The following is a 26047-nucleotide window of genomic DNA, read 5'->3' on the forward strand; positions in this document are numbered from 1 at the left end:
CCGACTCCCAGTCCGGCTGCCGGCCACTCGCCTGCAGGCCGCACTGCCGGTGCGCCCAGCCCTGCTGGTGCTCGGCCTGCGCCCCTGCAGGTCTACTCGCTCCGTCCCCGACCTGCGCGAGTCCTTCCTCCTGGTGTTGTCCCGGTGCCGCCCGTGTCTAACCAACACACCATGGTGACACGCGGGAAGGCTGGTTTTCAACTGCCGGCCATCTAACACGCGGCTCCTCTTTTGCCCGTGCCTCTCATCTATTGTGGGGGTCTTGCTGATCCCAATTGGCACCAGGCAATGCAGGAGGAGTTCGACGCCCTGCTGGCCAATCACACGTGGGACTTGGTTCCACGTCCGTCTCAGGCCAACATTGTCACCGGCAAGTGGGTATTCAAGCACAAATATCAGGCAGATGGTTCTTTGGAGAGGTATAAGGCTCGTTGGGTGCTCTGTGGCTTTACTCAGCGTCCAGGGATCGATTATGATGAGACTTTCAGCCCTGTTGTGAAGCCGGCTACCGTGCGCACAATTCCCTCCTTGGCACTCTCTCGTTCCTGACCGGTTCATCAGTTGGATGTGAAGAACGCATTTCTTCACGGCACTTTGTCTGAGACTGTTTATTGCTCCCAGCCCACAGGTTTTGATGATCCAGCTCACCCTGATTATGTTTGTCGGCTTAATCGCTCTCTTTATGGTCTTAAGCAGGCTCCACATGCTTGGTATAGTCGCTTCGCCTCTTACCTCGTTCAGCTTGGGTTCGTGGAGGCTAAGACGGACACTTCTCTGTTCGTGTACCACCAGGGCGCAGATACTGCTTACCTTATGCTTTATGTCGATGACATTGTCTTGACTGCCTCCTCAACTCCTCTTCTACGCCGCACCATTGCAGCACTGCAGCGAGAGTTCTCTATGAAGGACCTGGGCGCCCTTCATCACTTTCTGGGTATGCATGTGCAGCGTTCTGGCAGTGGTTTTCTTCTGTCTCAGAGGCAGTATATGATGGATATTCTGGCTCGTGCTGGTATGGCTGATTGCAAGTCTTGTTCTACACCGGTTGACACCAACAGGAAGATGTCTGCTGATGATGGTCCCCCCGTGGCTGATCCTACAGATTATCGCAGTCTTGCTGGTGCCCTACAGTACTTGACCTTCACTCGACCTGATATTGCATATGCTGTTCAGCAGGTGTGTCTCTATATGCACGATCCTCCCGAGTCTCATCTTGCCGCTCTGAAGCGCATCCTGCGCTACATACGCAGTACACTGCACTTGGGGCTTCTCATTCGGCCTTCTGTTCAGTCTGATCTTGTTGTCTATTCAGATGCTGATTGGGCAGGCTGTCCTGACACTCGGCGCTCTACTTCTGGCTATGCAGTCTTCTTGGGAGATAACCTGGTTTCCTGGTCTTCCAAACGTCAGAATGTTGTGTCTCGATCTAGTGCAGAAGCTGAATACCGAGCTGTTGCCAATGCGGTGGCTGAGGTGTCCTGGTTGCGCCAACTCCTGGCAGAGTTGCATGCGCCCGTCAGTCGCGCCGCTCTGGTTTATTGTGATAATATCAGCACAGTTTATATGTCTTCCAACCCTGTCCAGCATCAACGCACCAAACATGTGGAAATTGATCTTCACTTCGTTCGGGAGCGTGTTGCCACTAGAGCTGTTCGTGTTACACATGTTCCTACCAGCTCTCAGTACGCCGATATCTTCACCAAGGGCTTGCCATCGTCGGTCTTTGCTGATTTTTGGTCCAGCCTCAACGTCCAGGCTGCCGACGTTTCGACTGCGGGGGGGGGGGGGGGGGGGGGTGTTTAACAAATAGATTGTCTGTCTTGCGTGTACTGGGCCTGGGCTGTGTCACGCCTAGGCCCATGGGCGGCTCATCCGAGCCTGCTAGATGATAGGGAGGGCAATCTCGTGGGATCCTGTTTCTATAAACCCTAACCGAGATTGCCCTATATATGTACACCCTTGTATACCCTAATCATCAATTAATATACGCAATTATCATTGCCTACATATGTCAGTTTTAGACGTGACAGTCAAAATGTTAGAAGGATATTTGGGTCCTGTTCGGTTGGCCCTTTCAGGCATGGTTGACCTGCAGCACCAAGCCTTGTGGCCGTGCGTGGTTTTATAAAAGGGTCTCCACTGATTGGTTCTACTTCATAAACCAAAATCCACAACATCCTTGCATATATATGTGTGTATGCTGCACCCCATAATCAATCTACTATTTTCCCGTGCCATATTCTTGCTTACACAGATTCTATAACAAAATAAATGATCTAAAGCAGAGTCATACCACATAAGAAAGAATGCAATCCACAGCATCGTACAAACTTTCTCCTTTTATGGGATCCCCCACGAGACCTGGAGAGATCTTTGACAACAACAAAAGAGCCTAAAGAAATGAAAAGCTGAGTGTTAATGGAAGAAAATTTAAATGAGTACTGAGTGACATGACACCAATACTTGCACAAGGACACTTAAAAAGATTCCATGTGATCATGAATAATTATAAACCTGCATATGTGTGTGCATCCTTTCCTGGGGAGTGTGTTGTCCCTCAGCGCAAACTTGTGGTGGCGGATTTTCGTTTTCGAGTACGTATCCACCGGGACAAACGTGCCAAGATTGCGAGAACGAAGTGGTGGAAGCTTAGAGGGGAAGCGGCACAAACGTTTAAGGAGAGGATGCTAGGTGAGGGGCCTTGGGAAGAAAGAGAAGATGCAGACGACATGTGGCTAAAGATGGCCACATTTGTTTGGAAGGTGGCCTCAGAGGTGTTTGGCATGAGTAGGGGAGACAAACAGGGAGGGAAAGACACCTTGTAGTGGAATGGAAGGTGGCCTCAGAGGTGTTTGGCATGAGTAAGGGAGACAAACAGGGAGGGAAAGACACCTTGTAGTGGAATGACGAGGTGCAAAGGGCTATTAAGGAGAAGAAGGAATGTTTCAAACGCCTCCACCTTGACAAGAGTATAGCCAACATCGAGGGCTATAAATTAGCGAAGAGGACTGCAAAACGAGCTGTGAGTGTAGCAAAGGGTAAGGCGTATGATGACTTGTATCAACGGCTAGGCACGAAGGAAGGGGAGAAGGACATTTATAGGATGGCTAAAATCCATGAGCGGAAGACAAGGGACATCAACCAAATCAAATGCATCAAAGATGGGACAGATCGACTTCTAGTGAAGGATGAGGAGATCAAAGGCAGATGGCGAGAGTACTTCGACAAGTTGTTTAATGGGGAGAATGAGGGGCCTACCCTTGAGTTAGAGGACTGTTTTGACGATACCAACAGACGCTTTGTGAGGAGAATTCAGGAAGCAGAGATCGGAGAGGTTTTGAAGAGGATGAAGGGAGGTAAAGCGATGGGCCCTGATGGTATCCCCATTGAGGTGTGGAGATGCCTAGGTGACAGAGTGATAGTATGGTTAACTAACCTTTTTAACCTCATTTTTCGGTCAAACAAGATGCCTGAAGAATGGAGAAGTATATTAGTACCGATCTTCAAAAACAAGGGAGATGTTTAGAGTTGTACTAACAACCGTGGAATTAAGCTGATGAGTCATACGATGAAGCTATGGGAGAGGATTATCGAGCACCGCCTAAAAAGAATGACAAGTGTGACCCAAAATCAGTTTGGGTTCATGCCTGGTAGGTCGACCATGGAGGTGATTTTCTTAATACGACAATTGATGGAGAGTTATAGGGAGCAGAAGAAGGACTTGCACATAGTCTTTATTACCTCGAGAAGGCGTATAACAAAGTACCGAGAAATGTCATGTGGTGGGCCTTGGAGAAGCACAAAGTCCCAACTAAGTACATTACCCTCATCAAGGATATGTATAAGGATGCGATGATGTTTGTCCGGACATGTGATGGCGACACCACTGACTTTCCTATTAACATAGGCCTACATCAGAGGTCAGCATTGAGCCCTTATTTATTTGCTTTGGTGGTAGATGAGGTCACAAGGGACATACAAAGTGATATCCCTTGGTGTATACTCTTTGCTAATGATGTAGTGCTAGTTGACGAGAGTAGGGTAGGGGTTAATAGGAAGTTAGAGCTGTGGAGACGTACGTTAGAGTCGAAAGGGTTCAGGTTTAGTAGGACCAAGACCGAGTACATGATGTGCAATTTCAGCGCGACTATGCATGATGGTGGAGATGTTAGTCTCGATGGGCAAGTGGTGGCCCAAAAGGATACTTTTTGGTATTTAGGATCGATGCTACAAAAGGATGGCGACATTGATGAAGATATTAGGCATAGAATCTCAGCTGGCTGGTTGAAATGCTGTCAACCTTCTGGCATCCTCTGTGACAGGAGGGTGCCACAAAAGCTAAAAGGCAAGTTCTATAGGACAGCGATTCGCCCGGCGATGTTATATGGTGCTGAATGATGGACCACAAAAAGGCGACATGTCCAACAACTGAGTGTAGCAGAGATGCGGATGCTACGGTGGTTTTGCGGGTACACAAGAAGGGATAGAGTCCGGAATAAAATTATTCGGGAAAGGGTAGGGGTGGCACCAATTGAGGAGAAACTTACTCAACATCGGTTGAGATGGTTTGGACATATCCAACGGAGGCCTCCTGAGGCGCCGGTGCGTAGTGGGGTTCTAAAGCGTGTCGATAAGGTAAAGAGGGGTAGAGGTAGACCTAGACTGACTTGGGATGAGTCAATTAAGAGAGACCTTAAGAATTGGAATATCTCTAAAGAGATAGCTTTGGATAGGAGCGCTTGGAGACTAGCTATCAGTGTGCCTGAACTGTGACCTTTGTGTCTCTTTGGTTTCATCTCTAGCCTACACCAACTCGCTTGGGACGAAAGGCTATGTTATTGTTGTTGTATATGTGTGTGCATCCGTAAATTTGATTGAAAGAAGCAATTACAGTATATACAGTATGAAGAAGACATGTGTCTTATTTATCCAACAGTAGTTTACTACTACCTCCGTCCAAAAAATATAACAACTTCTAGACTTGGTCAAAGTCAAACATTTTCATCTTTGACCCGTAATATTTCCTAAAATAATTACTTTTAAATAGAAAAGGTTAAATGTTATGATAGTTGGTTTCATTAGGATAAACTAATATCACTTTTATGTTGACAATCTTTATGTTTTTTACCATCTATGGTCAAAATTTAAAAGGTTTGACTAGGAGAAAACCTGAAACTAGCTATATTCTGGGACAGAGGTAGTGCTTTAGAATCACTAGAGTATGTAAACAGTAACAAAACTACTTTTTTCTGATAATGGTTCAAAAAGTACTATATTATTATGTCATAGTAGATACTTTTACCAGGAAAGAATGTAGTCAAAGTTTTTAGCAAATGAGAAATATCATAAGTAACTTGTCTTGACCTTGAGTGCTTCCGCAGTACAATCAGATACACTCCACCCATTATCTGCTGTCGAAAGTGTCCATGAACCTTTCGGTCTATGTCGGTAGTAAGCTTCGTAGTCAGGATGGTTTTCACGGATCTGTATAAAGATATGCACATCAAGATCTCCTTTGCAAACATTGCTTAATTTACAATAATATAAAAGTATTTGATGGACAGATGGAGTAACTTGAACCTGTGAACTTTTAATGAATTCATGAGCTTTACGGAGTGTTGGACCAAACTCATTAACAAGATCTGTCGAGCCATAGGCTTGGACAATGAAAGCGGTCTCCCATGCTGGACAGCCATCGTACACCTATTATAGAGATAAAAAAGTTTGTACAATGAATATTAAGTCTTAAACAGAACATGTTGCTCTGCAGAAATAGAACGAACATGTAAGTGGCCATCGGACATAATCTTTCCTGTAAATCATTGTGATTGGAAATAGCCATGGTAATTTAATGATTTAACAAATTAGACTGCCCAATTAGGATTTTGTGTAAAAAAAAAGTTGACTACTGTCCAAACATTCCATAGACTTGAAGAATTTTGCTGATCAACATTATGAATTCTTAGGTAGTCAATTAGTCAATTAGCTAGGTTTATATTGATAAATTCTTAACCAGAAGGGTATCTAATTTTGGTAACAAAAACTTTTCAATAGTAATTATAAGTGATTGTCAACAATGAGAAAATGGCGAATAGTACAACTGCTGCCCGAAGCATGACAAGGTAGTACCTGTGCCTTCATACCGCCTTAAGGTTGTTAGCCTGAGTGGTGCGAAGCAACCGGCGGCACTCCACAGGTGGTGGGTTCGAACCCCCACCGGGGCGAATTTCCCTGCCTGTGGGAACCCCCCCCCCCCCCTCGCTGTGCTCCTGATAGCTTGGGCTGCGTAGTCAGCCTGGCCCGGCCTGGCGTCACGGTTTCCCGGCCCAGTGGGTAACGGTCCCGGCCTGGGTAACGGTTCTAGGAAATGGCACCAGACCCAAGGTCAGAAAGAGCCGGGGTTCGGGGGGGTTTCTCGGCCTGCGTTAGAAGGCCTCCTTCTTATAAGAATGCTCGGGGGGCGGCTAGCCCCTCGCAGGTCGAGTTTTTTTTTTTTTGCCTTCATACCATCCTCCGCAATCCATAAAAAATCATATATCCTTAGAAAATGCTGCTTAAATGCATCTGAATTTGGATTTTCTGCCCAACAACAAATCATATCTAGTGCCTACAAGCAAAGAGTTGAGAAGTAGCTACAAATTAAAATGAATATTCTTGTTCAAATCATTTCAGTCATGGGCAAGAATTGGTTCTCTTTTGACCATTTAAACTTTGAAAGAAGTCCAGTTGAGCATGTGTAATATTAAGCTAACCAAATTACATTTGGCCATTACAGATATATTTCGTAGAACTCCAAAATTTTAAGAACCAATGCATCATTCTGCTAGCTAGTCAAAGATTATGGTTGATATTATACTATTTACCAAATCTGGCAAATTCAGCATATGTCTAGGTCCAAACAAAAAGTTTTGCATTTGCCAAAATGAAGGTCTTGTCAAATAGTAGCAAAAGGTGCCCCTTTTTTTGTAAGATCAGCCACTCAGAACACTCCAATATTTCATGAATATACCTTGTTTATCGGACATACACAGATGTATTTACTAATTTCATCTTCATAGTGGATATGCTTCATGATTGATGGACTATGGATAAAAGCTCCCACCCCTCCCACTAACACCTGGGTTTTATGGTAGGGTTGGCTAGGTGGGGCGCGCTAACATGGTATCAGAGCCAAAGGTCCCGGGTTCGAACCCGCCTGGCCACGCATTTCCGCTGCGCGATTTCCCCTGCGCCTCTCGTGTGCTGAGACCTGCTGCCGGCTACGCCGGGCACTAGACCTGCTGCAGGCTACGCCAGGCTCGCACACCGTAGGGGGAATGATGGACTATGGATAAAAGCCCCCACCCCTCCCACTATAACACTTGGGTTTTATGGTAGAGTTGGCTAGGTGGGCCTCTATACACATGGGCTCAATATACTCCAACACCCCCCCCCCCCCCCCGCAGTCTGAACTACCGGCGCAGCGGTGTTCAAGACTGGACAACAAGAAAGCTAACACCCCCCGCAGTCTGAACAACCGACGCAGCGGTGTTCAAGACTGGACAAGATGAGAGTACAAATAGAGAACAAAGGGCTAATACCTCCCCGCAGCCACAACTAGCCACCGGCTACTTTGAGGCTGGATCGAAACTCCGAGAAGGTCGAGGAGAGCAGCCCCTTGGTGAAGATGTCAGCAAACTGGGAGGTAGTTGAGGCGGAGTACTGGGCTATCGCTAACGGCGTGGCGGAGGCGTCCTGGCTACGACAGCTCTTGGCGGAGCTCCACAGCCCGCTCGCCAAGAGCACGCTCGTCTACTGCGACAACGTCAGCGCCGTGTATCTCTCCACCAATCCCGTCCAGCATCAGCGGACGAAGCACGTGGAGATCGACCTACACATTTCCGCTGCGTGATTTCCCCTGCGCCTCTCGTATGCTGAGACCTGCTGCGGGCTACGCCGGGCACTAGACCTGCTGTGGGCTACGCTAGGCTCGCACACCGTAGGGGGAATGATGGACTATGGATAAAAGCCCCCACCCCTCCCACTATAACACCTGAGTTTTATAGTAGGGTTGGCTAGGTAGGGCACGCTAACAATGATGTTTTTCAATGCTATATCTCTTAACTTGTTTACTGGCCAGAAATTCAGCATTGGCTCCACAACTTTATTAAGGCAAGTCCATACAAGATTTTGTGCCGTTGTCCGTGGAGAGATAAGGTCCACCTGCATGTACAAAAAGGAAATAACAGAGAATCAGGCAGTTGAAACTGTATGAATCAAAAGTTTTATCGTTAAGCATACTAGACAAGTAGACATGACACTATATATCTAGCATTCTAGCTTCCTATATATAGTCAAGATAAAGAAGCTAAGTCTTGAACATAATCACTCGACAAAAGAAGGATATGAACATAACTTTTTTTTTATCAAAATGATCAACATTTTATGGTGGAATATAGAACTGAAGCTAAGATATAAACATTGTTTTCAAGTGTTGATATGTTGCAGCAAATATCTTCGGATTAACATTTTTGAGTGTTCATATGATCCGAACCAATTAACAACAGCAGCCTACCAAATAAGCTAAACCAAATAGGCTGAAATTTCTAATTTTTACTGCCCCAATGTATTATTTTCTTCAGTACCATATATGAAATTTATTTGAACATATTACTCAAAAAAGTTTCCATACCAACCTATAGCTGAGATTGTGTTTGGAGAAGTTTTGAACCATCTATCAATGATTACTACACTGTTGAACCATTTCCAATAAGATTGCTTTCAGTGATTCAAGATCGAACAGCTTATCCAATATGTTCTGTTTCAATAACTAAAAAGTTGTATGTGGATGTAACAAAAACATAATAAAAACAAACCTTGGCACAAGTATCACGAGCTTTGTTCCAATCAATCTCATTGTATGGTACACTATAGAGCTCATCTCTCAATGCCAATATAGTTGGTGTAATTGGTCCAACAAACTTCTTCCCAAAGAGATAAGCCATAGGCAGATAAACCATACAGGTAAAGACCCAATATCGTCCTGTGGTATCAAAAATTTACTTTTTAATCAGAAAAATAGAGGATTCTTTTTTTCTCGAATGCGCAGGAGAACTGCGCATCAATATATTAAGAAGAAAATGAAGGGGGTAAAGAGCCCCAAAAAACTGTTACAGAAATGGGAGGGCCTGTAACATGCCCACAACACAAAACCTAAGGTGTTTCTTAAGAACAAAAACTAGGTAGGACCAGACCACAAGACTAGGATGTAGAAGCCAGGGCAAGGAGATGAGATACTCCTCTAGCCCCTGCAGCTGCCCAAAGATGTGCTTCCTCTTTAAAGGTTGAGATGACATAGGCCAAGTTAGGACTTCCTCCATCAAAGACACACGAATTCCGGTGCTCCCAAATCAGCCAAGCTCCCAGGATAATGATGGAGTTGAAACCTTTCTTTTCTTGACTAGAGAGTCTGCTGCTTGCTTTCACCCACCAATCCACGAAGGTCAGATCATCTAGCTGTGGAGCAGCGGCTTCTAGCCCAAAAAGTTGCAAGATGCTGAACCATAATTGTATTTATTATTGCTCTTGTGGATTCTGAGAGCAAGAAATAAATAGAGGATCACAATGTCCAAGTTGAGCAAGATTATTTAAAGTGGCACATTTTATTCTGTGAGCAATTAGGTATCTGTTTTCCCGCATTTGCAACAAAAAAAATTTGGTGTTTCCTCCAATGCAATGCAAATAGTTCAAATTCATTTCCCTCCTCACCACTACTTTAAAATAGCTGACAACTGAGACACTAAAAGACATATGTAGACATGTCCACTTTCTTGTTCCTCTTAAATCTCAATGTGTCAAAAATCCCTTCTAGAAGTCAAGTTAAAATCCCAATAGCAGCAGAACACATTGCTTCCAATCATCCTTGAGCTCCAACAAGGTATGCCGAGCAGGATGGAGAGGCCACAACACAGCTCAGGATGGCCTTAAGGTTAGCACGATGCGCCAAAGCACTAGAGACTGCGGCTCTAGCAGTCTAGCTGGCATAGTTTACCCTTCACTCACAGCAAGCTTCAAAGCCACGGCAACCGCACCAGGTCTGCGTGGATAACAGGTGGCCAGCAACATTCAAGAACAAGCATCCTATGTGCTAGGAGGTGCAATCGAGCCAGTGGACGACTTCAGCCCAGCTCATAGTGCACACAGAAAGGCAGCTGCAGTGCAGGAGCTGACAAGCTCCATGAGAGGTGTATTGCAGCACTCAAACAGGGGTGAAGGTGAAAGATAGAATGTTATCATATCAGATCTCTTTATTCGATTAATTTCTGTATTTGGGTTCGCAGTGAAAGATGGACTGAAACCAATAAGAAAGCAATTAACAAATCTCTCTCTTAGAGTGAAAAACAATGTATTTGTTAGAGTATATTTGGTAGTTGTAGATATACGTATCGTAAACTGACAATATGTATCCCGGGGAGCCTTGCCCCCCAAGTCATGTACTCTCATATATACCGGCCGAGGCCTCAATGCAATACATCCACAACATTATACACATCTCCTACTTTCCTACATGGTATCAGAGATTAGGGTTTCAGATCCTGACCTAAACCTTTCCGTTGCCTCTCCTTGCGCCCCTGCCTTCTACACGCCGCCGGTCGTCGCCCACAGCACCCATCAAGGGCGCCCCCTCGACAGCCTCCTAGCGCGCCCCCGGGGAGGTCGCCCATGACCTCCGCCGGGGGCAGCGCCCTCCTCCGCAGTGGACCCATCTAGTCCGCTGCCGTACCGCGTCAAGCAGCAGCAGATCGAGCGTACCTCGCCATCCGCCACGGAACCCATCGATGATGACCCATCTCGCACTGCCGTGGTGGCAATCGCAGCCTGCCCGCGATCTTCCCCGTGCTGCCGTGGTGGTGGCAAGGGCCTTCGCATGGTGCGCCCAATCATCTCCGACGTATTACCTGGCGGCGACGCCACTCCACCCCGTCGCCTCTCCTCCATGGTTGGATCGCCGCCCGGCAACCCACGTCTGCGCAGGGAGGTGCTTTGCCCCTACCGCTCGGCGGGATCCGCTCCGGTGGGATCCGCCGTTCCCGGGAGCCGCGCCGCCTGTCAGGCAGATCGCCTTGCCGCCGCCGGTCCGAGCTCACCCTCGACCCGGTGGGATTCGCGGCTCCGCCCCTTCACCTCCCTCCTCCGAGGCGGGGTCCGCCACTCCGTGCGCCCGGAGTCGGCCTGCTGGGGGTGGGCTCGCACCTCCTGCACCACGCGCCGCAGCCGTACCGGCTGTTCGCACCTACGCTGGCCCGCGCCCCTGCCTCACGCCGTGCCGTCGCCTCCCCATCGACTTCGGCGGAGTGGCGGACCCGTGCTGGAAGCTGCCCTGTTTGGGAGCTGCAGCCCATGCGCCGTCCGCCCGTCCGCATTGCCATCTGCCGGGCTACCTGAGCTCTTGTCTCTTTCTCTCTCGCATAGCTTTACCATGGATAGAGCAGCAAAGAGATAAGGATGAGGGGTTGTGCTACACGCACCCAAAGGTATTACACGAGATGCTGTTGTGTCTCTTTTCTTTTGCCCGATCAGAGATCGGGATTGCGTCGCCCGCTGCCCGTCGACCTCGCGCCTCAACTTCGACGTCGGCGTCGACTTCACCGGCCTCTTCTTCCTCTCCGACCCTGCGGCATGGCAAGATGGTGGCACCCTAGGGGGTGCTCTTTGCGCCGCCGCCTACATCGCCGCCTCGTCCGCACGTTGACCTTCGCCGGCTCGTCATAGCCTTCACCGATCGGGACGCCTTCACCGACTTCGCCCACCGACGTCTCGCCTCACGCTACTCGATCTGATATGCCGATGTGCATGATCCACCCGGCTCCCGTGACGTCCGTCCTCGTCGAGCGCGCCTCTTCACCGAGCATGGAGGGCTGCCGCTGCGTCGCCTCTTCGGGCAGCAGTGGCGTCACCCCGTGGTCTTCTCCGCCGTTGCTTCCTCACCGCCGCCGACCACGTCCACAACCTCATCATCGACTCGTCGCTGCGCGCTTCGCGCATGGTCTTCGACAAGCTGTACGAGTTCTTCGTCGTCCCTTTCGAGTATCGCCGCCGCGTCGCCTAGATCGTCCGGCCTTGCGCTGGAACATCCGGGCTCTCCTCCTCGCTTCGTCCAGCACAACCGTCGCCAACGTCGCCGGCACCTCTACTCCCAGCAACAGGCGTCGGCATCTTCTGCCCCGCCATTCTTCTGCGCATGCGACCGCCATGAAGGCCTTCTCTGCTGGTCCCCCCGGCGACGGCGTCTAGTTGTGCATCCTCCCTTGCACGTCCGGTATTGGCAACACCGGTGCCTGTCCATCGTCCCTGACGCATTCCTGAGCCTGGCAAACCCGGGCATGTGTCGCCCGATGACCTGACTACATCGATTTCGGCATCGCTCTCTCTACGACTGCCTCGACGTGTCGCCATCTTCCTCTCCGCATCTTCTCCATTACGCCACCACCATGGCGCCTTCTCGTGCGCCCGTGGCTTACTGTGCGGCTACCTCGTCTTCGGCAACCTCGACAGCTTTACGTCGACCACGGCTATCCTATGCACGGCATCTTCGACCATGGTTCCTCGCCCTCCAGCTCGGCTACCTCGACATCGGCACAAAGGGCTACCATCCGTATGAGTTACTCGCCGATTTTCTCTCCAGTCACAACATCCGCACCACACCGACGTTATGACTGCGTGGGGATGTTAGTTCGTTAGCTCTTGCTTTCGGCTTCTTCTCCAGTCTCACCGTCTGCGGTGCTCCCGCTGTGACTATGGGGGAGTGTTAGAGTATATTTGGTAGCTGTAGATATACGTATCGTAAACTGCCATATGTATCTCGGGGAGCCTTGCCCCCCAAGTCATGTGCTCTCATATATACCGGACGAGGCCTCAATGCAATACATCCACAACATTATACGCATCTCCTACTTTCCTACAGTATTGACCGATGATATGATTAATTTAGCAAGTAAGTGAAATGCTGCAACAGCCAAATGAAGTTCTGCCTTAAAACTTGACCAATAGTTTCTCAGTACCAAAGCATCATGTTGCAAAAACATAAGAAATACTTCAGGAAGTATAGGACAAAGGAGGAATAAGGTTGTGACCATGGCTACAGATGCAACCAACTCCACAGCCTGAGATGAATTACTCGAGTTCTTTTACTTTTTATTTATTTGGTTGAGAACTTGAGATAGGATTCAGCTGATAGCGGGTTGCTAGCTGCCTAGCTTGAGATTGTTAACCATGTTTATTAGGGCCAGACCTATTTATGCAGACAACGTTCATTTGAGATCAAGCAAAGAATAATCTCTAAACCACATATTTGGCAGCTCATAGCCTCTTTGAGAGGGTAAATTCGCCTTCACCTCTTTTGTACCTTTCCATCTACTAAACCATATCAATTCCAAACTATTAGGCATTGTATAGGCCTGTGTATTTGTATAGGCCCATATTGGGCATGTACATCTTGTACTCCAACACATTGGCGCTATATAATGAAAGGTCAACCCCCCCCCCCCCATTAGGGTGTGCGGTGTTTCCCATCTCTCTCTAACTTTCTACACAAACAGCACATCTAATAACACCATATTGGTGACAGCAGCCACAAGAGCAATAATAAATACAAAAAAAAACAGGCATTCAACATGCATTTTTTAGTTTCTTATGGTCAGTGACCCCTATAAGCCCAGGAGTGGAGTGGAAACTATTGGACCAGGACATAGAGCCTATAGCGAGGGTTCCTGTCAATTAAATTAGATCCATAATTCTTCCTTGCAGGATTCAGTGTTATGCTGGACAATACATATAACAAAGCACCAACAATAGTTATCATGAGACGAGATACGTACCTGGATGTCTTGGAAGAAAATGAGGGACAAGCCATAATTCAGGAATTATAGGATTATTTCCAGACCAATCATACAGACCTATCATCTTCATTAGAAGAAATGAGTACCACGAATTAGTCACTTCTAAGTCAACAAATTATAATTTACATAGAAACATAACTACAGTTGGCATTGCACACACACACACACACACACAAAAAAGGAAGCAGTAAATGGTAAAAGTTTAATGTTTATGATAATTTAAAAAAATATGTGTACTCCAATAATAACTAAATAGCTGTAGAATTCCATTTGTATTAATTCAGAATACCTTAGGTAATACAAAATTTGGGGATCAGGGTGCACAAGCCCCATCATGTCAAAATGGACACATTAAGTTCTAACTCAAGTTACCTTTTTCTACAAAATGGAAGTTTAAAGTACTCTTGCATGATAATTGAAATTGACAGCAATGAGGTAAGTTAATATCCAACATCAATTTAATAAAAACTTTAGGATTGTTTGCTGATATAAATTCACAAGCTATAACACTCATACATCCGTGTATCTTAACGAGCATTTCATAATTTGGATTTTATCTACTATTTCATCAAACCTGTCTGAATTTTTCTTAGAGAAAATAGTGCATGATACATATGGGAAAATTTTATATATGGAACCCAGGCAACATGGAACCCCAGTGGCTTCTACATGCACATATAACAAATATTTCGTTTTAAAAAAAAACTTAGATAGCATACCGAGAGCCATATCTTTCCCCATTGTGGTATTGCAGCTGCGCTTCCATGAGACAAAATCCATTCACGTCCTTTGCTCAACGCATCATGTGTCTTCTCCTCACCAAGAAGTCTTAAAGTAACATAGTTTAAGCACGAGCCAAACATGGTGCTTGGTCCCAGCATTTGTTTACCCCAACCACCATCTTCATTCTACAAGGATCCCATTACATACAAACTTTCTTATAATATGCTACCTTCAGAAAAGTAACTGGCAGCTGAACAGATGATATTACTGGAAAGTAGCTGGAATGCCATCTACATGCCTGTTGGTTATAAATATAGCGACATATCTCACGTCGATGTTCTTCCGATAGGACAGTATTGAGTGATCCAGTGATGTATAGAGCAAATACCTACAAGAATATAGAAAGCTCATAATGCTGTGCGCAGTTCAACTAAAATACTACTGTCACTGTTTATTGAAGCTTGCAAACCATGACACGATCAATAAAAATTTATTTATCAGATTTCATGGTGGCTCTAGATGGCATTTGCCATAAGTTAATCTATAATGCTAAACTGGTAGGCATGCCATAAAACATGAATAATTTGAAACAAATGTTGTCTATGATATATATTACGTTGAGCAAGCAGGTCAACTGATGGTGTCAATTCAAAATAGAATGCATACCAAGAGAGGCATGATGAACAAAATGCCACTGAAATCTACAGGCCAGTGCCCGTCATCTGCTTGCAGACTAGAATGTTGAGCAAGGGCTCGCCTCAATGATGTTAGTATGTTCTCTTCTGTGACTTGTACATTCTCTGCAAGCTTGGCGGGTAGAGGATCCAACTGAAGATGTTTTTGTTTTGCATACTGCAATAGAGTATAGTACAGTGCAAAGAATTTTATGGTAAATTCAAGAAATATTAAAATGAAGTGCACACACTATACAACATAAACATAGGAAAACAAACTAGTATATTTAGAACCTTTAGCGACTATTATGCCACATTGACAATCATTTATATAGTAATGGTGCTTGCTATTTGAAAGGAAGCAGCATTTCCGCCATAAGAATTTCAGTTAAGGATTTCATCTGAAATTCATACGATTCAAAACAATGCTAACTGAGTGAGTTCCTTTAGGCTTTAATTAATCTCTGAACGCAGCAAACTCCTGATATCAGAGCATGATTGAAAGGGTTGCATTGAGAAATTTTCTATCGTTCACAACAGCACCTAATGCTAGTTTCACACTTTCAGTTCGCCTTCCTGCTCCTTGCCCGTGAGAAATCAGGAGTGCCCATTAAACACCAGCACTGATTTCTGCATGTGCACGATTAGCCTCTCCTGACTGATACAGATTACTGCTCAACAAGACGTAGCAGGAATGTACAGGAAACAACAAACCATATCTGAAGATCCGGTATCGAAACTCATGGTAAAATTGAGCACTTATTCGCTCATATTCACTAGTTCATGCCAGGGTCCTAACTTCGCTCACATTAGGAGCGAAAGGGGGTAGGAGAGAGAAGGGGTCCAGGACCAACTCACGGAATCACAGCAAGTGGCGGCGTCTTCTCCGCATCGGAAAGGCGTCGCGTCCAACCTGAATACTCCATGGCGCGGATGGCGACCATGAGGACCCCGCCAGCGCGGGGGCCGGCATTGGAGTGCGCGGCAGGGAACACGAGTGAAATGACGGCGGCGGCGTCGAGGAAACAAAAGGAAGTGATTGACCAATTGGCCCGTGGCTACCACACGAATCCACGACACTGTTTGTTTGGGCACTACTCACGCTTCGTATTTGGGCCTCTCTTTTTATTTTGCCATGGTCTTTTTTAAAAAATTTGTTTTGGGTTAAGTCCACTTTTAAACAAAAACTCATTCTCAAATGTGGCTATTTCGGATACAAACTCTAGGGTTTTCTATCAGACTATTAAGTTTATATATGATTCTGCTCCGCTCATTTTAACTTGTAGATAATGAATTTTTGCTTGCAAATGCTTGATCTACGAGTTCGAGTAGTAATGATCTAGCCTCAATCATCGATTTTCTTTGTGTTTGGCGAGAATTTAATCTGTGTTCTCTAAACTTATTACGAATTCTCATCAAGCTCAGTAAATTTAATTTTTCGCTACGAACCTATAGATCCATACCCGTTCATATCGGCCTCAAGTGACGAACCCGCACTTGGCTCAATGAAGAAGTTTAGGGTTTTATTTATTTCTGAAAATAGATTTTTATTGGAGAAATAATCTAAAAAACTTGTCAAAATGCCGAGAAGCCTCTAAGTTTTCTTAAAAAGACCAAAAATCGGGTTAAGATGCAAAAGGAACTCAAACAAATAGCTAACCTTGAGAAAAATCTAAACTCCTACATACAAGTAAAAAAGAGTTGGCCTCCTTTTTTCCCTTGCTACAGTCGACATAGGGCAAAAAGGGTGAGCTGAGGGCGATCCGAAATCCCCGCGGAGATTCCACCGGTTCCTTCCTGTCCAGCGGCCAGTCTAGTTTCGGCAGGGAAGGAGAACTAGGGGATTGACGCGCGGCATGTATTGGCTAGGTTTGTTTAGATCTAGGCTTAGGTTTTGCTCAGCATTGGGTTTGGCGGTGGAGCTTCTGCGTCCGGGTGGGGTTGCTGCATTGATGCCCTTTCTCTAGCGGATAAGAGGTACTTCTTCGGTGTGCCGAGATGTCGGCGGTGGCACTATCCTCTTGTCTCGGATGGTGGCGGTGGTGCTGGACTTTCTGCTACTGTTGTTTCTCCTGCGGGCTATGGTTGTCCACTGCAAGGCGGTAAGGATTTTGCTCCTCCAATGCGGACATGTTGTCGTCTCCGGCTGCATTGTGAGGTTAGTGGTCTCCTTGTCTTTTGCGAAATGGAGGATAATCTGGACGTCCCCATGGGATGTTCTTTCTGGGCCATCACCGTCGGTGGCGCCGGATCTGTGGTGGTGGGCGATGAGATCAGAGGAAGGTGGGGTTTTGGGCATTTCTTTGTCTTCTCCTGTGAGGAAGCTACTGATGTGCCACAACGGAAGTAGATGGTCATGGATGTTGCTCTGTGGAGTTGGCTCTTGCAGCGAAACCAAGCTTTGGAGCTCCTCAGCGGTGAGATGAACTATAGTTCTTCTACTGTAAAACTCTCATCCCAAAAGATTTTTGCAACCTATAACCAATCCTAACAAGATACTACACTAAGAATATAAAGGCACACGAGTTCAATATGAAATGTGGAAACACAAATAGGTAATGAGAGGAAGCAAACTCTTGACGCGAGATTTATCCCGTGGTTCGGTTAGGTAAAGCCACCCCTACTCCATGTTGTTGAAGCAATCAATCAAAATTATCATTTCTTGGCCACCAAGTCTCTTCTGGTGACTCCTTGACTTGCCACCGAGGCAAAGTCGCCAAGTCTTACCCAAGTTCACGGTCACCTTGGCCCCGTTTTCCACTATGGAGCTTCTCCATGAAGGATGGGGGTCTCCACGTCCCCCGCACAAAGTCGTTGATGCCGCTCCACACCAAGACGGAGGTTTGAAGATGTGCCGGTGAGCCACCAAGACTCCAAGGATGGCCGGCGCACCGAGATACAAGAGTGGTTCACTCTAGAACCAGCACACAAGGCTCAACACCTTGCTCTCTCACTCTCTCAAGAGCTAATCCTAGCACTAGCACTCACAAAGCTCGTGCTAAGTCTAAGGATTTGATTACTAAGCATTTTGGTTGGCTTGGAGGTGTTTTTTTAATGTGTATGGGGTCTCCCTCAACCCCAGCAACTGCAAAATGCATGAGGGTGCCATATATATAGGCTACTAAGTCGAATTAGCCGTTTGTGGTCGTTGTCCAATTTTTTGCGTAGGCGTCGCTTCATCTGGTGGTAAAGCATCGGTTCAACCAGTCACACACACAGTTCAAACTAGTCGTTGGCCTTCTGACGTTGTCTGCAGCCGGGATTGCAACAATCGGTTAAACCGATGCTAGGGTATCGGTTTAACCGGTCACTTCAGACCATCACATAGCCATTGCACTTGATCTTCTTCTACTGACGTCATTGCACCGACGCTATACTCCGATGACCGTCGGTTCAACTGGTGCTGAAAGCTTCGCCCTTAACCGCTTGACATGCTCTATGAGTAATAGTACGGTGATGCACCGACGATTGTATTGACCCTATCAGTTTAACCGGTGCTTCATGATTTTCTTTAGCTGGCCTTCATATGCACTCTCCAATGCATCGATGTCTATGCATCGGTTTATCCTGAGACCACCGGTTAGACCGATGGCTAGGCATCGGTTAAACTGGTGCTGATATTTTATGCAGAACTCGTCCAATTCAGCATTTATATGAGTTCTTTCTTCGTGTTTTGCTTTGCTGAGCCTTTTTACTTCATCCCTAGAATCTAGAAATGTTAACTTGACAAACTCGTTAGTCCCATTAATTGCGTTGTCTATCGATCACCAAAATCACTCGAAATGACATAAATGGGGTCATGTTCGTTACAACCAGCAATAAATTTTAAAAAATAAAATGTAATATAATATGAAATTAGTTATAGTGATGAATAAATTAAAGGCAAGTGATTATGACGGAAGTACGACCATCGCTTCAAGGACCTAACTTAAAAAGTACATGCTCTATCGGTGCCCAAATATCAGATTAATAACATTTAAAATTTGTCCATAAATAGAAGATTTTATAGGTATCCACCAAGCTTAATCCCCACGCATTTGCTTCTCTTTTCACATACCACAAAAAGCTGGCGGCCTTAATTCCTTAAATAGCACCGACCAAAAGCTTTTCGGTTGTAAAAATGCATTATTATCTATATACAATCGAAAACAATTCATTCAAAATTGGCCTGCTATATCCCTGACCTCTCACGCTGGATCCACCTGTCGGGTTGGAGGGAGGTGGAAGGGAGGGTAAACCCATAGAAACCTGTCGGGTTGGAGGGGGGTGGAAGGGAGGATAAACCCATAGAAATCGCTAGTTATGAAATATTTTTGCCAAAAGCTCTTTACTTTTTTCACCCCGACCTGCTGCATACCCGCGACCATACCCATATCTCCGAAACGCTTCCTTCTCCCATCATTTTCCTTTTCTGTCGTGCCTCTCCCCTCCCGAGCGATTTGTTTTGATGCCGCGATGAGTGGCCCGTTGACACATCGGACTGGATGAAATCGGAGCAGCAGTGGCTAGATGGCTACGCCGTGGCTGCGGCTGCCGACATCGGCCTGCATGTCTCTCCAGTGGGCACCGCCATGATTGATAGCCCCAACTCTATGAGTTGCGAAGGGAAGTACCCTCTCATAATACCATCACATTGCTTTTGTTCAATCGAAAGATTTGTGGTCGTTGTTTGAGAGCAAGATTGATAAACTCTGAGGTCCTGCTTGTGCACTCTGCGGTGGAGGCTCCTGGAGGGGAGCTCGCTCCCTTCGCACCCTGCTGCGCCCGTTATGATGGCTCTGCTGCAACAGGGTGCTCACCTCATCGCTTTCCACATTGTGTTTTTTTAGTTATAGTATATAGATTATAAATGAACCGTTGCATTTGTTTGCTCCAAAGATGCTTAATGTAAAGCAGCTTCTGGATCCAATAAACTTCCCCTGTGTGGGTTGACTATTTCCTGTCAGAATTATTTGATATTTCCTCAATGTACATAGTGGCACATTTTAGATGGACTTGACCGGTTGTTTCTCCTAGATGCAGATAGATATTTGAAGTAGATAGAGTTGTTGTATTAATTGTACAAGGAGAAACTTGTGTTACTTTTACATGGAGCCTTCGGAGTACGATCAGACAATTTATTTTAGTCGTCAAGTTGAGTGTTAAATTTTGAATTAAATTACTATCATGTAGAAGTTTAAGAGATTAAAAGTATCGGTGTCAAACTGTAGTTTCACACCCATAAACATGATAAAAAATGGCAAATGTTATGAGATAGTAGTGACGTTAATAATGATACACGTTTTTTGAATTCATTTTAAATATTAATTTAATATACTTTTGAATTAAAATCTAATTAGATTTTTTAAATCACGTGCGTGTCGCACGTGCGTTGTTGACGCTCACTAACGACCATTTTCAGATGTCAACTTGATCAGAAAATTATGAGAGTTTGCATTTTTTACACGCATCTTTATCCAATAAAGTCCCTAAACCACACTTCACCTTCTAGAAAATGCAAGTTCTGTTTTTGAGCTAAAATGCAGGTTGCAAGCATATTTTGGCCCGACATAAAATCACAGAAAATATCAGAGCGCAGATTCAGGCTCAAATGGACCAAGTGTAGCCCAAGAATCAAGTTCAAACCACTCAAGACGAGCCAAAACCAACGGGATTCGGACAAGGCAGCCCAGAACAGCCCACCAGAGGAAGTTGGGGGTGGTTGGAGCCCCTGGGCCATCGGCCGACCAGGCCCGTGGGCCCCACCGCCTCAGCTTTGCCACGTCGCCTCCTCAATGGTTCCTCAAGTCGGTTCCAGGGGTCTCAGCTCGTGGCTCCCTTCTATAAATACAAGGGGGTAGAGAATGACACACACACACACCACACTCACCACTTCTCAAGTTCATCTTGCATAGTCTTTAGGCTTAGTGGAGTTTAGGAGAAGTCTAGGAGTCATCGAGTTGCCGGAGTTGCTCGAGAGTTCTGGTATGGGTTCATCTCTAGCTATCTCTTGTAATATTCGGTCGTTTATAATATAATTAGACTATGGTTACCGATATCTGCTCGAAGTATGTTCTGAGTTATCGGATATATACTTCTTGATCTGGTTACGTTATTGTTCAATGCTTGCATTGCATGATCTCCCTGTGCTTGCGATGGTTAACATATCGGCCTTAGAACTCTATTAACTGCTCCAGTATTCGTATGTTTGCTCTAGTGTGATGTCTGTCCATCCGGAAGGTGGGGGCTCCGCGCGGGATGCTAGAGTATCGCTTACTAGTGTAGACATGGTGTCTAAATTAGCTAAGAGTTGCTGGATGTGAACTATACCCACGGTTTATAGAGGTAGCTAGCAGGTGGTGACAGCCATGTTCGAGCCCTAGTAATCCTCCACGTTCGGTATGGGGGGTAGGAGGTGTATAAAGCCGCCGGGGTGTACGGGCTTCTCTCGTTACTTCGATAGCGGTCTCTCTGTTGTGTAGTTTAATCTCTGACGATCTAACCATAATATAGCATAGATATAGATAGCCTAGCATAGTTGACTCGAGCTCCAGTTTCTACCTTGCTCCCGGCCTTTAGCATCTTTTCTTTATTTATTTACCTTGAGGGTAGTTGTGTGTGTGTCACACTACCTTCTACCATGTTATATATCTTACCCTTATTTATGCAAGAGAATATCCAATCTAGATAAAGTTCATCAACTAGTCTATATCTCTTCATTCACCGCCTTCCCTGCAGAAATATAAATGACACCCCGGTATACTCCCGGGTAAAATGGTACAGCGGTATTCCGTGCGCTTGCGGATTTATTCGTGGTTCATGAAATACCTGCCACTTCAATTGGCGTCTGCGGGCGTCATCGCTGTTTCCCGGTGATGACGCTAGTAGGCGCCAACAAGCATTTTTGGCACCGTTGCCGGGAAAGGCACAGATTGAAGTATATAGACAAAGTTATGAACAAAATCAAAATTGGTATTTGCTTGCTGAACAGGCTAACTTGGCTTTGTTTTCTTGTCTTTATTGATATGAAAACAGGGTAGTGTATGACCGGTTTCGACTTGCCGCAAAACTTTCATTCCGATCCGGAGTCACTTTTGAGGAGGACGCAAGCTCGTCTTGTACCACCTCGAAGACCACTCTCGGAAGCCAAACCAGTCATCGCATCATCGTCGGCTTCACAAGCTATGGCCCAGAAGACACTCCGTGATTACTCTGCTCCGTCTGCTAACCAGGTCCCTACCGGGCCCGAGGTTAACACCGGAGGGGGAAATTTCGAGATCAAGACGGGTCTCATTAAGATGGTGCAGGCCAACCCTTTTTGTGGCAAGGCCAATGAGGATGCCAGCGCTCATCTCCAGTAGTTCCTGGAGCTCTGCAGTACTTTTGTTATCAAGGGTGTATCTCAAGATGCAATCCGGCTCCGTCCGTTTCTGTTCTCTCTTTTGGGGAGAGCGAAGCAATGATTTTATGCTAACAAGGCTGATATGGACACTTGAGACAAATGTGCCAAGGCGTTCCTCGCAAAGTTCTTCCCGACAGGCAAAACCAATGCTCTTCGTGGACGGATTTCGAACTTTCAGCAGGCATCAAATGAGTCAATTCATGAAGCTTGGGAGAGACTTCAGGAGTACATTCTGGCGTGTCTGTACCATGGAATGGACAATTGGCTCATTCTTCAGAACTTCTACAATGGGTTTACTCAATCATCCCGTGATCATGTGGATGCCGCTGCGAGTGGAGCTTTCTTCTCCCTGACTATTGAAAAGAGCTAAATCATTAATTGAGAAATAGGAGTTATGGGCAGAACCTGATTGGGATGATCAAGATCATCACCCCCCTTCCAAGCCAGCTTGGAAAGATTGGGATATCCATACTCCTCCAACTGAGCCAGTGGAAGACGACCACATGCGTCTATGCTAGTTAGTAGAAAAAGTTATTTGTTTTAACTTCCTCCTTCCATCCCATCCCAACAAAGGTTGTATAGGAAATTTCAAACATATCTCTACAACATAAAAAGAAGAAAGTAGGACAAAACCTTGGTGTGGCCTTTGACCCCTGTTGATGACCAAAATTGGCACGGCTGTGCAGACCGGTCTGACCGGTATGCATAGACCGATCGGACCGGTCAAGATGACTTTGTCAAAATAGAAATTTGACTTCATCATTGCGTAGATCTTGTCAAGACTATCAAAATGCATATACGAAATGTCTTATTTGGGCTTCGGATGAGAGAGTTACCACTTCGGGAAGACTTGACCTAGACCTAGACTGGTCAGACCAGTTGTCTAGGGCGGTCAGACCGGTCCTGACAACCTTTTTCGAGTTAGGAATTGTATTTTGATACGAAATTAATTAGGGTTTCAACTCATAATGGGATCAGACCATCCCTCCCTATGGGCCATGGCCGATCGAGGGCATACAACCCAATCGAATCTATCAAATATATTATCTTTCATTGTCTTTACCTTTTATCTTTATCCTATCTTTTTCAACCTCGACATGATATTCTTCCTTTGTCTCCATGACGTTTGAGGACGCCCTACCTAGCCTGCCGAGCCTACGACAACCCAAGGTGCGCCTGCCCCGACGGGGTCCCTTCCGAGCGGGCGTTCGTTGGATCCTCGTCAGGTTGTCCGACGAGACCGGTCCGACCGGTCCACCATACCGGTCTGACCGGTTGGTGCCATGACGCTGCAAGGTGCGTCGCTGCTCGCCACACGTTTGCGTGCGTTTGTGTGTTGGCCTTAAATCGGCGCCAACAACTCCCGGTCAATTTCATCTCGTGCAACTCAAATCATTACCATTCGTGCAGGTCCGACGATGCACTACACCTCCCACATCCCCAACCCCCACTCCCCACAGCCATGTTCACAAGTCACACCTTGCCCAGCCGAATTATGACATTGTCTAGTCCAGCCATCTTCCTCAAGTCCAGCCATCCCCTCCGTCTCTAACTTGCCCGCCGCTGCAAGAGGTTGTCCCTACCTCTTAGCCGCCAGCCTGCTGTGCCGCTGATGATGATCAGTTGCTTGACGATGACTTTAGGTCGGGATGAGCGCCCGCCCAAGGCTAGAGGAAGCTCTCCGGTGCCCAACGCAATACCAAGACGTTGCAGTCCTGCAACAGCCTTATCTGTCCAAAAGCTCGTCGAATTCAGAGGCTGTTTGGGAGCACTCCACTTAAAAAAAAGGTGCTCTAGTCCAAAAAATCCACTCCACCTTTCAGCTCCACTCCATCATTTTTTCTCATTCTGTTTGGCTCACTCCACTCCACCAACCCTTTTGGGCCCATACTGTCATAGATAGACTGGCAGCCTTCTTCCTCCCCCTCCCTTGTGCGTGAGGGCATCAGGGCTCCTCCCGCGCGCCGTTGAAGCAGCTCCCTGTGCCACCACCGGAGCGGCTCCCCCGGGCCGTTGGCTGGAGCCCTCCGCGCTGCCGCCTGGTGCGCCCTCTTCTCACGCGGCGGCGGCAGAGGCTGCACCGCCCGAGCACTCCACGGCGGCGGTGGAGGCTGCCCCTCTAGGGCACCTGCCGCGGCGGCGGAGGCCGCACCGCTAGGGCACCCGTGGCGGTAACGAGACCTGGTCGGCGCGGAGGAGGTTGAGACTAGGTTCGGTGCGGCCCGCAGCAGAATAGCAGCCCGCGGCGCGGAGGAGAGGGGTGTCGCCGTGCGTGGAGGGGAGAGGAGGTCTGCGGGGGCGGCGCCAAGCGAGGAGCTCGGGACTGGCAGTGGAGATGCAGCCCGAGGTGAAGGAGAGGGGCGGCGCCGCACGCGGAAGGGAGGGGCAGCGCCGCGCGCGGAAGGGATGGCCGGCCGGCGATGGCCACGGAGGAGGAGCTCGGCGGCGGCGAAGGTGCGGCCTACGCGTGGGGGGGGGAGGAAGAAACAGGAACAACTTTTCCTTTTTTTCACGAAGGGGTACGAGAGATGTGTAACCAGTGGCATGGTGGATAATTTTACCCAACTCCACCAACTCCAGTTTTTGGTGGAGCACATCTTGAGGAGCTCCAAAAAATGGTGGAGTGGAGCTAGTTTTTGGTGGAGTGGAGTAGAGCTAAAAATATGAAGTGGAGTGCTCCCAAACACCCCCTCAAACTCTGCAATGATTCCATTGATTAATCCTAAGCACTACGGACCAAGCTGCTTAATGGATCTATTTCATTTCACATAGACCCTCATCGTATGCCGGCAAGTCCGCGGGCAGCAGCGCTGCGGTCTGGCCGTCCTCTTGCTCGTCTGTTCTCTCCCGTCACCATGTTCACGCGTCCTCACCACATGGAGCTTTGCGAGGCATCATCGCCAACAGACGAGAGGAAGCTTGGGTCGGCTGTGCTTGACGCCGTCACGATCAGCAGCCGCCACCAGCAAGCTGACGGGTAGATGAAGACAAGAGGATATAAGGGAAGGGTAAATGTTAGATAATTACCCTTGCTCTCGCTTGTCATCATGCTTGAACAGTAGTGGGAGCTCCTGCTCCTGTGCTTGCCATGCCTGGTCTTTTGGCTTGGGCGGCAGATGGCTGTAGCATATAGTAGTGGCTGCAAGTTACTATATGGCAGCATGGTAGCAATAGTTGTAGCAGTAGCAAGTAATAGTAGAGGCTGCATTACACTGTAGCCATACCATGTACATTGACTGGCTGTGTCTATAAAAAGGAGAGCAGCTGCAGCTCACAAGATTAAGCGGCTCCACTTCGGGTGCTCTTCCTGAGTCCTTCTTCTTCCTCTCATCTTCTTCCTCCACCTGCAAGCAAGAGGGTGTTGTGTGGGTGAGGGAGTGCCAACAAGTGGT

The 26047-nt window shown here is 47.0% G+C and overlaps 1 protein-coding gene across 1 annotated transcript in view; it reads right to left on the reverse strand.

The window, feature by feature from the left end:
• LOC120702021 (achilleol B synthase-like) overlaps positions 1–23776 on the reverse strand; it is a 33389-nt gene extending 9613 nt beyond the window's left edge. The window contains exons 1-13 of the mRNA XM_039985799.1: positions 23719–23776; positions 16133–16353; positions 15267–15452; positions 14899–14988; positions 14597–14785; positions 13857–13941; positions 8856–9022; positions 8068–8202; positions 7010–7066; positions 6500–6607; positions 5581–5703; positions 5365–5484; positions 2294–2392 (exon numbers count right to left, since the gene is read on the reverse strand). Of these exons, the coding sequence (XP_039841733.1) occupies positions 2294–2392; positions 5365–5484; positions 5581–5703; positions 6500–6607; positions 7010–7066; positions 8068–8202; positions 8856–9022; positions 13857–13941; positions 14597–14785; positions 14899–14988; positions 15267–15452; positions 16133–16353; positions 23719–23776 (1638 nt within the window). The remainder of the gene's footprint in view (positions 1–2293; positions 2393–5364; positions 5485–5580; positions 5704–6499; positions 6608–7009; positions 7067–8067; positions 8203–8855; positions 9023–13856; positions 13942–14596; positions 14786–14898; positions 14989–15266; positions 15453–16132; positions 16354–23718) is intronic.
• Between the last annotated feature and the right edge of the window lie 2271 nt (positions 23777–26047).

This window comes from Panicum virgatum, chromosome 4K (genome assembly GCF_016808335.1).
Source record: "Panicum virgatum strain AP13 chromosome 4K, P.virgatum_v5, whole genome shotgun sequence".
NCBI lineage: Eukaryota > Viridiplantae > Streptophyta > Magnoliopsida > Poales > Poaceae > Panicum > Panicum virgatum.